Consider the following 13,999-nt stretch of genomic DNA (forward strand, 5'->3'; position numbering starts at 1 on the left):
AAGTATCCAGATACAATATGAAAAACCTCTTCTAATGACAACAATTTTGCTCACACCATCAAAATATGATTAACATATATTTTTTATGTTTATATTATTTAAAAGTTTTAAAATATGAGGGCAGAGTAAAACACTAAACTAAGAAAAGTATTTATTTGACAACATTTTTGGCAAAAAGCCAAACTGCAGCTACAGGTTTCAGAACAACAAAAAGCTAATAAAAGAAAGTAAGAAAAAAGCACACATTACAGTTTTTTCCAATTGCTAACACACAATTTTTCAAACTAGTCTGGTTTTATCAAAACACTTAACACAATTCACAAAACCACACACCCAAACTGCAAAATACCTCATATATCCTGCAAAATGAAGCACTGCAACCGAAACTACACAGAGCATTATCAAAATCAAACTTTTGCATGAAATTGCACACACTTCATTCATATTACCAGATTTTTGCCTAACCACCTACACACTGTTGGGCATAATGAAAAGCACCCCCATCTTTAGTATGCTTTGCCATAATACTAAAATATGTATCAGATTGTTCACATGCACAGGAATATTTGCAGATACACACATGCTGTTGCAACATTTTTATTTTTTTTCCTTCACTACAGTAAACAAGTCAGTACAACATAAGCACAGCAGATATATTTACATGGGACTGAACAAAAATATTCTTACAAAAAAAGTAAACCGAAAAAGAAAATTTCTGAAAAAAAATATATTACAGTAAAAAAAACAAAAAACAAAAAAAGGCAAGAAAAATAATTAGGCAGCATCTTGCCGCACAGCCGGGTCTGGCCACAACGCCTCGTCAACATCACAGGCAATATCTTCCCTTGCCAGACATCGAGGGAAGAAGCGCCTTGAGTGCCTTATCCATCCCTGAATTGCACCCACATCAATCTCATCACATGCCTCTTCCATGGCCTGCACAAGAGGCATGCGCACAAAGGGCTGCCGGTCGTATACCTTCCACCGCCATGCCGAAAAGAATTCTTCTATGGGGTTCAGAAATGGGGAGTATGGTGGGAGGTATTGCACGAGAAATGTTGGGTGGTCAGCAAACCAGTTTTGGACTGGGGCTGCACGATGAAAGCTCACGTTGTCCCATACTACAACGTACCGGTTTCTTTGATGGTCTGCATCATTCATACGCTCTGGTGGTATGAGAATGTTGTGAAGTCTGTCCAGAAATGTGAGAATATGGGCTGTGTTGTATGGTCCAAGTTTGGCATGACGGTGGAGGACACCATGCATATTGGAGATGGCAGCGCACATTGTGATGTTCCCACCACGTTGGCCAGGAACATCTATAATGGCTCTGTGGCCAATGAGGTTTCTCCCTCTTCTTCTGGTCTTTGCTAGGTTGAACCCAGCCTCATCTATAAAGATGAACTCATGTGGGATTGCATGAGCATCCATTTCCAGTACTCCCTGAAAACAAAGAACAAAAATCACTCAATATGGTGTTATCCAGTACACTGGGAAACAATGTTGTGTGTAGTGTACTGCAGTCAATATAGTACTTACATCCACATATGCTCGTCTGAACTCTTTGTTTCTTTGAGAGTTTCTCTCAAACGGCACCTTATAAAGTTGTTTCATTCTGATTTGGTTTCGCTTGAGAATGCGAGCCAATGTGGACAGACTAACTCGTTGAATGTTGTTGAATAAGGTGTTGTCTTGGATGATGTGGCTTTGAATTTCTCGTAATCTGATTTCATTATTTTCCAAAACCAAGTTTACAATGGCAGCTTCCTGTACCCCGGTGAACATTTGGCCCCTGCCTCCACCATGGTGTCGTCTCTCAGTCCTTTAGAAAAAATAAAATAAAAATATATATAGGGCTTGGACAATGCAGCCTAAATATTTTCCCCCACAGTAGAGTACATTGTACAGGAAACTTGTACAGTTCATGAATGGCTGATGTCATACACTAAGTAAACAGGTGTCACCCAACTGATACACTATGACATGGGGTATACTACATGTGTACTACATGAAATTTTGGTTACATACCTGTTCTCCAGTCTAAAGGTCCGGATGACAGAGGCGACAGTAAAACGGCTCAAGTTTGGCTGCACTCTCTGTCCAGCCTCACGCATTGTCAACCCATGGTTGATGACATGATCTACTAAGGTTGCTCTGATTTCATTTGAAAGTGTTTGTCTTCTTTGGCCATGAACTCCTCTACCTGCTCTACCCCTACCTCTCACTCTTCCTCCCCCTCTTATTCTCAACCTCCCTCTTCCTCTTCCTCTTCCTCTCTCTGCAATGTCTTCCATTGTTGTTGTAAAAAAAAAAGGTTCTCACCTGTGGTCTTTTCATAGTGCTTACATCCTGATTGAAGTGTTAACAATTAACCACTGAGGTGTTTGGCCAGGTGGCACATGTAATTGGCCAATTAGCTCATGTAGTGTCATTTTGAATGGCAGTGTTTTGAAATGGCAAACATGTGACTTTATGTCAGATTGTTGTGTCTTATGCAGAGAACTGTATTTAGTGAATTTAAAAAGTGCTATTTTGAAATGCAAAATGTGTGTAAAACAGAAAAGGTGTTTAGACTTTTGGAAACTTGAGAAGAAGTTTTGCTCTCTGTGTGTCAGTTTAAATAATTGTGCTGTGCATGTCATTTTAGTGTATTAGCAATTGGAAAAAACTGTAAATCAGAATCTTGAGTCTTACACTTTACTAAAAGTTGCTTTTAGCTTCTTTATAAAAGTCTCCTACTCTTAGAAAAGTCTTTGTAACATTTTTAACATTTTAGTCAAAGATAAAGACAACTCTCAAGAGCATTTCTGAGAAATTTTATACAGACGAGTCCAGATGTAAAAACAGCTGCAGTAATGGGCAGTAAAGTGCACTACATCTTTTTGGCCACTAGATGACAGTAAAGTCAATGGAAGTGAGTAGTGAATTCAATTCCACCATATATATATATAAATCTAAATAATGTATTAGTGTTTCTGAGGACGGTCAATACTATTTTTCCTGTATCTGTCGTCAGTCTGGTGTCTCAATGCTTGTGTTTTCTGTCAGAAACTGGTACTGACCCACTTAAACACAATGTGGTTGCTGATGGTTCAGACTGTGGTACACGTGTGTGTTTCGTCCACTGCTTCATGTGTTAAACACAGAGTTTGTGTGAGAAAGAGGAAGAGGAATTGAAACTAAGAGCTGTAAAATTGCTGACGCTCCTGCAGACATGATGAACATCTTTAACTGTTCTTTCTCAAAACAAACATCTTTCTCATATTCTCTCACAAAGATTTAACAATAGTGAGCTCTACAGAGATAAAGCTTGTGTTTGACATCTGGAGACATTAACTCTCTTCTCCAGTTGTTCTTGTTTAGTTGAGATGAGGTCACACATCACCAGGAAGAGGAAGACCAACATTTAGCTGCACTTTATAAAGTGTGCTGATGATTTTGTCATTTGGTCGTCGACACTGACACACTGACACTGCAGAGCGGTAAGAACATTTTTACCATTATTGTTTATGAGTTAAAATAATTCAGTAGGGCTACGACTGATATTTATCAAACTGTTTTAGGTGAATGTTGATTTGATGAAGTGATTTGAACTCCAGAAGCTCAATATCTGTTGTAGATTCATGTGTAAATATTGTGTGAAGCTCTTTAGACACACGAGGCCTGACATGAGAAACATCTTCAGTTCACGTCAAGCCTTCAATGAGCCGTGAATTATTCTGAAATCATCATGTGCTTCATCTGTCAAACAGAGTTTGTGATGTTGTATAGATATGAGGCTCATAATGTGATAATCGTCAGTTTTCTGATTGCAGAAGTCACTATGGTGTCGTCTCTCATAAAGTCTCTTCCTCTGATCGTAGTGATCATGACTGCGGGTGAGTCTTCAGTTTCACTCACTATACAGATATTTGAACAAAAGATGATTGAGATCTTCACACTTACAAACTGACATCAGTGTTTTACTGTCAGCTGACATAAAATTATTCAGAAGTTAAAAGTTATTTGATTAAAACACCTGAAAGCCTCTTAATTTCTCATCTCTGTGTTTCAGGGGTTGATGGTCAGCAGGATTGGGGAGTGAATTACAGCCCTTCATATGTTTGTGCATTAAAGGGATCAACAGTGAAAATATCCTGTACTTTAAAATATCCTCCTGGTCATGTGATCAGAACAGTCTTCTGGACCAAACATGTTGTAACTGATGGAGAATCACCTGATCTGTGTTCAGATCTAGAGGAGAGAGGAGGGATTCAGTGTTTGAGTGAATATAAAGACACTCACAGCATCACTTTGACGAATGTAAGAGAAGCTGATAAACACGTCTACTACTGCAGATTTACTACAAACATTGCTGGTGGAAAATGGACGGGGATTCCTGGAATTCAGCTTGACGTCACAGGTAAAACTAGTGAACTCTCAGAAATAGACCAGAGAAACACACATATTACCCATTGAACAAATTGAATTCACAGTGATCTAACAGTGTAACCTCACAACACACTCACTGTGTGCTCATACTATAGTCACAATGTGAGGACAGAAATTCTATTGTTCTAGAATGTTCTGAGAACATTATATTATGTTCTTGTAATGTTTTCAGCAGCTAGATTTATTTTTGTTACCGGAATGTTCTCCTGAAAGGTAGGATAACATCCTCTAAAAACATTCTAAACATGTTTAGTGATAACATTGATAGAACATCATCTCCTAACATTCTTATAAAGTTTTAGCAGGAAGTTTCCCAGCAGACACTTATTATTCTTATTAATTCTCAATAAGAACTTTAATATGAAACAAATTAATGAAAATGGACTGTAATAAGTGAAGATGCTGAGATCTTGAGAGATCTGTTAGTGTTTCATGTTCTGTTGGGATTTAAAATGTTTCTGTATCGTCTGTTTTGTGGGTCACCATTGTGCTGGAGAGTAGAGCCTGTGCTTCAGTCCAGAATGAGCCAGAAAACACTGGTGTTGTGCTGCATATTGCTTTATTTCAGAGGGAGTAACATATAGTTATATTAATTCGTTCATGTGTGCTCTTTCTGGTTAAATACAAGAGATTCACATTTTACAGTGAATGTGTTTTGTTAGTAACAATTTAGGATATATGTGTAAAATAACAGTGTTTTTTTTTTACTGTAAGAGTGTTTTGCACTTTATTTAAATTAGAATGTTTTACATTTATTTTACAGGCTTTGATTAGCAGCCGTTGCTGAAAGTCATTTGACCGTTTTTTTTATTTTTTTATTTAAAGATTGTGTTTTTGCAGTGAAGGTGTTTTATTATAATAATTCAGGAAATACATGTAAATAACAACATTTTTCTGTAGAAAAATATTAATGAAAATTTCTGTTAAAGTTTTTTACACTTTACTTAAAGCTGCTGTCCGCAGTTTTTCCTCTTTGTCGCCACCTCTGTTTGAAACCTGCGATTGCAGTCATATGCGGAACAGTTATCTGTACGTGCGTTGTGTCTCGGCACAGCTCGTCAGCGCAGATGAATCTAATGTTTGCTGTCAGTCACCGCACCGGTGTGGATACTGAACTTCAGAATCACAGATTCTATGTCTTGAAAGTATGACCAATATAAGAATTTTCACTGGAAAATATCATCTGAACAAGTAACATTTCTGCCACTTTTGTTTTGACCAACTGAGGAAAAAAGCATTAGGCCTACAATAAATCACGCTGCCAATGATGATTAAATCTAACGATCGCTTAGCTCGGATCATGCCAAACCATGCTAATTATTATTACTGTTATATTTTATTCTCAAATGTTAATGTTAACAACATCAGCATTGAGTGACTGTGTATTTAGTGTATATTAGACCAGGGGTTCTCAACCTTTTGCAACTCATGGCCCACCAATGACTGTTTAAAAGCATTCCGAGGACCACCTTTCCAAATATGATAGTATGAACAAAGAATAACAGAAAATTCAAAAAGTACAATGGTCAGTGTTGGGGAGTAGTTAACTACATGTAGCGGCGATACTAGTTTAACTAAATTTTTCAGTAGCTTGTACGTAGTTCAGCTACTTTTAAAACAGTGTAGCTTTTCCAGTAGTTAACTACATTTTCAAGCAAGTATCGGTGTAGCGCGACCAAAAGCTACAAGCTACATTCCGTTTTGTGTTGCGTTCTGACGAGCTCATTCATAAAGCAGCACAGCGTCTTCAGATCACGAACTAATATCGTGCATTACCGCCATCTATTGTTATGTAACGCATCTTGCGGCTTTATAAGTTCATCAGCAGTTCATCGAGAAGAGATCGCCTGATGATTAGGCCTATGTAAAGGACAGGAGTGGGTTCACACTGCACAAATCGATTATTAAAGGTTAAAAACATGATTAAAACGCTGTCTTTGCCGAAGACTTCAAGCGCAAACAGGTGAATAATAGCCTTTTTAAATGGATTGTTCTGCTTTATTGCAGTCTATATCAAATGTAGGCTATGCAAACTATATTATTGCAGTGGTGACCCGCCATAGTCTAATCTGTCCCGCCAGTTTTATGATGAACATAAGATCACTAACGCTGTGTTTTGAGTCATTGCATTGGCAAAGCACCCATCAACTGAACAGAAAACAACAACATAGCTTAGTGCGCTGATCTAATAAAATCGGTTGCTTGGGTATAAGAATGTTCACGCGAGAAGCGATTTGCGTAGTGAGACATTTAAGATGTTTGTCATTTTACAAATAATTGGAATAGAATTTCAAAAATATTGATACAAAAATTCGAATATTTTTCTAGTCTGCATTTATGCTTATTTTTATTATTGCATATTTTTGTCCCGTGTTATGGTTATGGCAGCGATTTTGAGCGTGGATCCTGCATTTCTATGTAGGCTAGAAATCACTTCTGAAACTGCAGAGAGCAACTGGTCGTCGGTCCTCTCGCATGAAAAACAAATTTTATAATACATTCAGAATTTTTTTATATATAAAGCGTGCAAAGAGAGTCAGTGTGAGATATAGGAATATTGACATTTGAGTAGCTATACATTTGAGTATTGTATTTTTTGATATAGTTTACAAAATAAAACACTGTGCTTCGAAATCATAATTGTAATGCATTGCTTTGTTTAAACCCCAAACATCTTACTTAAACATTCTTCATTAACAGTTATCCAGTTATTTGTAATATGCTCTGTCATTAAAAAAAAAAAAAAAAAAAAAAAATTAAAAGTAGTTTCAATGTAGCTAGCTACTTTTTGATAGTAACTTGTAGTGTAGCTAACTACTTTTTCAAAAGGGTAGCTTGACAGTAGTTTAACTACTTTAATTCATGAGTAGCTTGTAGCTTGTCAAACTACAGTTTCAGAGTAGCTTCCCCAACACTGACAATGGTATACTCCACTGTTAATCTGTTATGCCACTGTAGCAGACTAGGTCAAATCAGCTATAGGCTATAGATGAAAACTGTCCTTGCATAAAAAAAAGACTTGGCAGGTTTACTCAGTAACTTTAACCATTTATTCTTGTAACAGGGCAGGTAGGACCAATGACTGGTTCAGACACACAAGGGGAACACTCTTTTAACAAATTAATTAATAATAACATCCATGCTAAAATACCTGTAACATTCTCTCTATTCATTTACAGAAGAGGGGGTACGGGGGCATGCTCCCCCGAGAAAATTTAGATTTCTTTGGTGTACATATGTGCATTTTTAAGACGTTTTAAGTCCAACAAATTGGAAAACAATAGCTTTAAAACCATGTCAACAACATGCACAGTTTTGAGGCAGCTTTAATCGCATGCGTGGTAATTTCATGACTTAACTTACAACAGATAAATGACGGTCATTGCTCGTAGTTTCTTTTGCGCTTCATATAAGCTATAATAAAGTAATTATGCAGCGCGCGCCGGCGCATTTGCGCATGCAATTCTTGAGTGCGCGTCGTGAGCAGTCGTGTTAATTTTACCGACATACCGACATAGGCTGACAACATCTCATCTGACCAACAGTTCACTGTTGTTCAACTGAAGCGCCCTCATAGTCACCCAACACCTTTTCCGCGCTTGTTTGGTTTGCGCCTGGCGCTGAGGCGAACTCGGAATGCCCGTCTGAAAAATGTCCCGTTTGTTGTGGTCGTAAAGAGACAGTTCTATATAAACGCAGTGTTTTACTCGGCGATGTTTAAAAAAAAAAAGATTGTTATAAAGTCAGAATTCTGAGATATAAAGTCGCAATTGCGTGATAAAAAGTCAGAATTCTGAGATATAAAGTCGCAATTGCGTGATAAAAAGTCAGAATTCTGAGATATAAAGTCGCAATTGCGTGATAAAAAGTCAGAATTCTGAGATATAAAGTCGCAATTGCGTGATAAAAAGTCAGAATTCTGAGATATAAAGTCGCAATTGCGTGATAAAAAGTCAGAATTCTGAGATATAAAGTCGCAATTGCGAGTTATAAAGTCAGAATTCTGAGATATAAAGTCGCAATTGCGTGATAAAAAGTCAGAATTCTGAGATATAAAGTCGCAATTGCGTGATATAAAGTCAGAATTCTGAGATATAAAGTCGCAATTGCGAGTTATAAAGTCAGAATTCTGAGATATAAAGTCGCAATTGCGTGATAAAAAGTCAGAATTCTGAGATATAAAGTCGCAATTGCGTGATATAAAGTCAGAATTCTGAGATATAAAGTCGCAATTGCGAGTTATAAAGTCAGAATTCTGAGATATAAAGTCGCAATTGCGTGATAAAAAGTCAGAATTCTGAGATATAAAGTCGCAATTGCGTGATAAAAAGTCAGAATTCTGAGATATAAAGTCGCAATTGCGTGATAAAAAGTCAGAATTCTGAGATATAAAGTCGCAATTGCGTGATAAAAAGTCAGAATTCTGAGATATAAAGTCGCAATTGCGAGTTATAAAGTCAGAATTCTGAGATATAAAGTCGCAATTGCGTGATAAAAAGTCAGAATTCTGAGATATAAAGTCGCAATTGCGTGATATAAAGTCAGAATTCTGAGATATAAAGTCGCAATTGCGAGTTATAAAGTCAGAATTCTGAGATATAAAGTCGCAATTGCGTGATAAAAAGTCAGAATTCTGAGATATAAAGTCGCAATTGCGTGATAAAAAGTCAGAATTCTGAGATATAAAGTCGCAATTGCGTGATAAAAAGTCAGAATTCTGAGATATAAAGTCGCAATTGCGTGATATAAAGTCAGAATTCTGAGATATAAAGTCGCAATTGCGTGATATAAAGTCAGAATTGCGACTTTATATCTCAGAATTCTGACTTTATATCACGCAATTGCGACTTTATATCTCAGAATTCTGACTTTATATCACGCAATTGCGACTTTATATCTTAGAATTCTGACTTTATATCACACAATTGCGACTTTATATCTCAGAATTCTGACTTTTTATCACGCAATTGCGACTTTATATCTCAGAATTCTGACTTTATATCACGCAATTGCGACTTTATATCTTAGAATTCTGACTTTATATCACGCAATTGCGACTTTATATCTCAGAATTCTGACTTTATATCACGCAATTGCGACTTTATATCTCAGAATTCTGACTTTATATCACGCAATTGCGACTTTATATCTCAGAATTCTGACTTTATATCACGCAATTGCGACTTTATATCTCAGAATTCTGACTTTATAACTCGCAATTCTGAGATAAAAAGTCGCAATTAATTTTTTCTTTTTTTAGTGGCTTTTTTTTATTTTTTATTTTTAAGTGGCGTTTTTTTTTTTTTGGCGGAAACGGGCTTCCATACTATGCTCTGTTGGCGGTTTGTGGAGTAGGCCTAGCATAACACAGGGAGGATTTTTTTTATCCCACCGAGGATAAAAATAATTCAGCAGAGGCAGATACATAGACCAGAAGAGGGGAAATCTGCATTTCTTTTCAGAAAATGATCCATTTTATAGTAACATAATGTTACGGCATTTGATCGAACAGATGTTCAATTTGACATTGCGACGTGATTGGTGTTGCGATGTTTAAAAATCAACTACCTTTTAGATAATGCATCTTGACTTGACTGTCACATAATATGTGTTTTTGGTCACATAAATTCATAAGAATAATTAGATAATTAGAAAATATCAAGATTTGTCAATAAAAAAAAAAAAAATAATAATTTGGGTGTAGTCTAACACTGCTTACGCGGCCCACTAGATGGCGCTCCAAGGCCCACTAGTGGGCCACTGCCCACCGGTTGAGAATCACTGTATTAGACTGTAGATATGTAGATTTCAATTTCTGTATCCACTCCACAGTCCGAAGTCTTTTGCTTTTTGACTACGAGTGAATCTCCAGTTGTCACTGATGATTGTCATTTGGATCTTTCTGGATTTCAATCCGCCATCAAAATAAGTTTAATTATTTCAGCTGCTGTGAGAAAAGGCTATAAATGTGCCGCTACCGGCAGCTTCCTCACATGATATAACTGACTCGACGGGACTCCTTCCTTTGACGCACAGACGAACTGCTGCATGCTTGAATTTCCCGCAGAAAACCGCCATGTCGCGCTTATTATAAAACATTATTACAAGCTTACCGTTGTGAATCGAGCTAAGATAATTAGATAGTTTTGAACACTGGCTGGTTATGTACTTGTTCAAAAGTTGACTTTGGATAATTTTTAACCTAAAAAAGTTGCGGACTGCAGCTTTAAATTAGAATATTTTACTTTAATTTTAAGGTTTGTTTGGCAGCCGTAGCTGACAGTCACTGATCATTTTTACGATTTATTTATTTATTTTTTTTACAGTATATGCTGTTTACGTTGTATTGACAGTGCAGCGCTTCCAGGTTCTACATCCAAACGCCGGCTCATTATTGCCGGCTCCTGCATCAGCATCACACGCATGTGTCGTGCTGCTCATGTGAAAAGCATCAGGAAATAAAATAAAAGCAATATAAATGGAATTTGAAGTTGCTCATGAGGGGCTCGACAGCTCTACATCTTTACATGGTGCCGCTCCAACCAGAAGTCTGAAAAACAGGTTAAAATTATGTGACTTATGACTTATTTCCACAAAGAATCAACACAAAATGCACTAACTGACAAAAAAGCTCAATGAGGGAGCTCAGCCACAAAAAATAAATAACATTTTAAAAAAGAAAGGAAAAGATGATTTCTTGTTGTAGTCAGAATGACAGTTCTCAATCTGAGCCAAGTCAAGATTTTCACTCAGTAATAAACTGCTCTAAGGTTTCTCATCAAACCCTGCTGTATGCCTTGGGAACTGCTGAATGGTAAAAGTTGTGTGGGAATGTTTTCGGATGTCTGAAGAACATCACCGTTCACATTTCATTTTGTGTTCAGTTTAAATGCTATTGAAGTTGCAAGCAGGATTTTTTTGTTGTTGCAATTTTTCTCCTTTTGCGTTCTGAAAAAAGAAGATCATGTGGCTTTAGAACAACACAAGGGTGACTGATTATTATTGGGTGAACTCTCACTTTAAGCTGACAGTGAATCAGATGTTGTTGTTGTTGTTGTTGTTGTGTCAGACCTGCAGGTGGAGACACAGCAGAGAGCGAAAGAGGGAGATTCAGTCACTCTGACATGTAAAAGCAGCTGCTCTCTGACTGAACAAACAACATTCATCTGGTTCAGAAACACACTGAGATTCACTGAAGGAATTGAGAAAGAGAATCAGCTTCATCTGCAGTCAGTCAGTCGATCTGATGAAGGAAACTACAGTTGTGCTGTAAGAGGACATGAACATCTGATCTCTCCTGCTGTTTATCTTAAAGTTGAATGTGAGTACAAACTGATTCATTAATATCAGAGAATCACAGATTATTCAAAATACATTTTAGTTCAGCTTTGTTTTAAAATGTCAGACTGCATGATTAAACATGATTTATTCTTACTAAGGTAAAATGAATTGATGAATCTGAGTCTGTGTTTAAAGACTCGTCATGAATCTGAAGTTGATGAATCAGTAAATATAAAATTGTTTATTGTGTATCAGTTCAGATTTTCACCTTTCAGATCTCATCTCTCAAATAAAATCTCTTGATTTCTACTTACAGATTCACTTCAGTAATCGTTGGTAACAATAAATATATATTTCTGTATTTTAAATGTATTTCATGTAGATCCTCCAAAGAGCATCTCAGTGTCCATCAACAGACACTCTTTCAGGTTCATCTGTCTCATGTGTGAAATGATCTTCATGATCTTCTTGTTTCAGGGGTTCAGAGAGCTGCTCTGCACACAGTTTCTGGGATCGTGGCGGGATGTGGAGGATTGATCTTCATCATCATCATCATTGTGTTCATAAAGTGAGTGAAGTTTATCTGCACACTAAATCTATTCACTAAAAATCTACAAAATCTACAATCTCACGTCTAAACTAAATGGACTATATTGCAATCATTTTCTTTTTTAATATATTTTAATACATTTTTAATAGTTTTCTGTCTGTTTTCAGGAGGAAGAAGAGGAGAGAAGGTGGATCTGAAGGCGTGAATCAAAAGCAGGCGAGTCGACAAACACACTCCTCCATCTACAACTGAAACAACTGATTGTATTGTTGTATTGAACTATGAATACAATAGTGTACATGAAGCAATATCAGTGTAGAAATCTCTCTCTATAGACGGCTGACGCGAGTGACGATACATACGCAGCTCTGGATCCAGCGTCCAGAACATCTGCTGACATTTACAGCACAATCACAGTCAGTAAATGTCTCCAACACTTTTTACAGTCAGATTCAGCAGATCCACACATAAACAGGCTGTTTGTTGATCTGTCTCTCACAGTCTGTTCAGAGCTCCTGATGACACCTACACGGCTCTTGAGCTTCAGTCCAGATCTTCTGAACATGAGACTCTAGCAGTGACTTCAGCAGATCCACATTAAACTCTCCTCACTGTATTACTGCTAATATGAAACAACTGAAGCTCCTCAGAAACTGCCCATCATTATCAGCTCATGAACATAATTTCATCATCAATAACATTCTCATTTATTAAACTGTGTATATTGTAATTGAGCTTATAAGAGTTTGCAGAATTATTTTTTTCTATTAGTCTTGTAAATCTATATTTTAGCCTGAATGTCACGTTTTGTGCTTCATAAGCAAATGCGTTTTAGCAGAAAACTAGTTTCTGCTTCACTTGAGTATTAAAATTGAATGTATGTATGTTAATTTCACAGTTAAGCAGTATTTTCATGTTAAACTCAGTTCAATCTGAATCTGATTGTATTAAAGTCTCAGTTTCTCTGTCATGTCTGATGCTCTGTTGACTGGATTTTATTCTACTGCATCTTTACTGGAGGAACTTAATCATTTTTGTAGTGTTTAAAAGACTGAGATCTCAAACATTTCTCTCATAGCTGCTGTGTATTTTATTATTATAACTGACATTATAACTGATATTTCATTTGTGACATCTAGAGTCATACTAATAAACACAACAGGTTTATAAAGTAATAAAAGGCCAGAAATAAAGTGATGAACTAGAATACTCAGTTTGGACTAAATCTAAATACTCAAACACAGTGAACCAGAATAGTTCATAATTAATATTAATTGTAAAGTTACATCAGCAGAGACAAGCGATTATCACAGGAAGAGAGCGTTAAAGATTATGAGATGATAACATGGATCAAATTAACCAATTTCGATTAAATCCCGACTTCAAACCCGGCGCTCAGGTCGGTGAGGCTGTAGAGGTGTGCAGTCACGCGCTGTCCGAGGTGCTGATCATTCACTCTTCAACTGCTGGAAAGATCTTCTGTTACATAAATAATTAGAGACTCACCTTCTGCGAGTCTTCTCAGTTTATCATCATGTCCTTCTGAAGTGTGTTGGGCTCCTTTTTACACACTTTAATAGATACTATCTGCAGGGATGTTTATGGAAGCCCATTTCAGCCACTAAATAAAAAAATAAAAACAGTAATTGCAACTTTTTTTCTCACAGTTGTGTGAAACTATTTCTCACAGTTCTTACTTTGCTTGCATTTCCTTTCATTGACCATCAGAATTGCTGC

The 13,999-nt window shown here is 36.8% G+C and overlaps 1 protein-coding gene across 2 annotated transcripts; it reads left to right on the forward strand.

Annotated features, from left to right (window-relative positions):
- The first annotated feature begins 2,989 nt into the window (after positions 1–2,989).
- LOC137032230 (CXADR-like membrane protein) lies at positions 2,990–13,295 on the forward strand. Of its 2 annotated transcripts, none has more exons than XM_067403904.1 (8): positions 2,990–3,482; positions 3,802–3,878; positions 4,055–4,402; positions 11,501–11,752; positions 12,190–12,280; positions 12,430–12,478; positions 12,598–12,678; positions 12,764–13,295. In XM_067403904.1, exons 2-8 carry the CDS (start codon positions 3,824–3,826, stop codon positions 12,779–12,781), a joined length of 894 nt encoding a protein of 297 aa, XP_067260005.1. In that variant the 5' UTR covers positions 2,990–3,482; positions 3,802–3,823; the 3' UTR covers positions 12,782–13,295. The 2 variants fall into 2 exon arrangements, with proteins under 2 accessions (XP_067260005.1, XP_067260004.1); XM_067403903.1 differs by having other exon boundaries at positions 3,816–3,878.
- Positions 13,296–13,999: the final 704 nt, after the last annotated feature.

This window comes from Chanodichthys erythropterus, chromosome 12 (assembly GCF_024489055.1).
Source record: "Chanodichthys erythropterus isolate Z2021 chromosome 12, ASM2448905v1, whole genome shotgun sequence".
NCBI lineage: Eukaryota > Metazoa > Chordata > Actinopteri > Cypriniformes > Xenocyprididae > Chanodichthys > Chanodichthys erythropterus.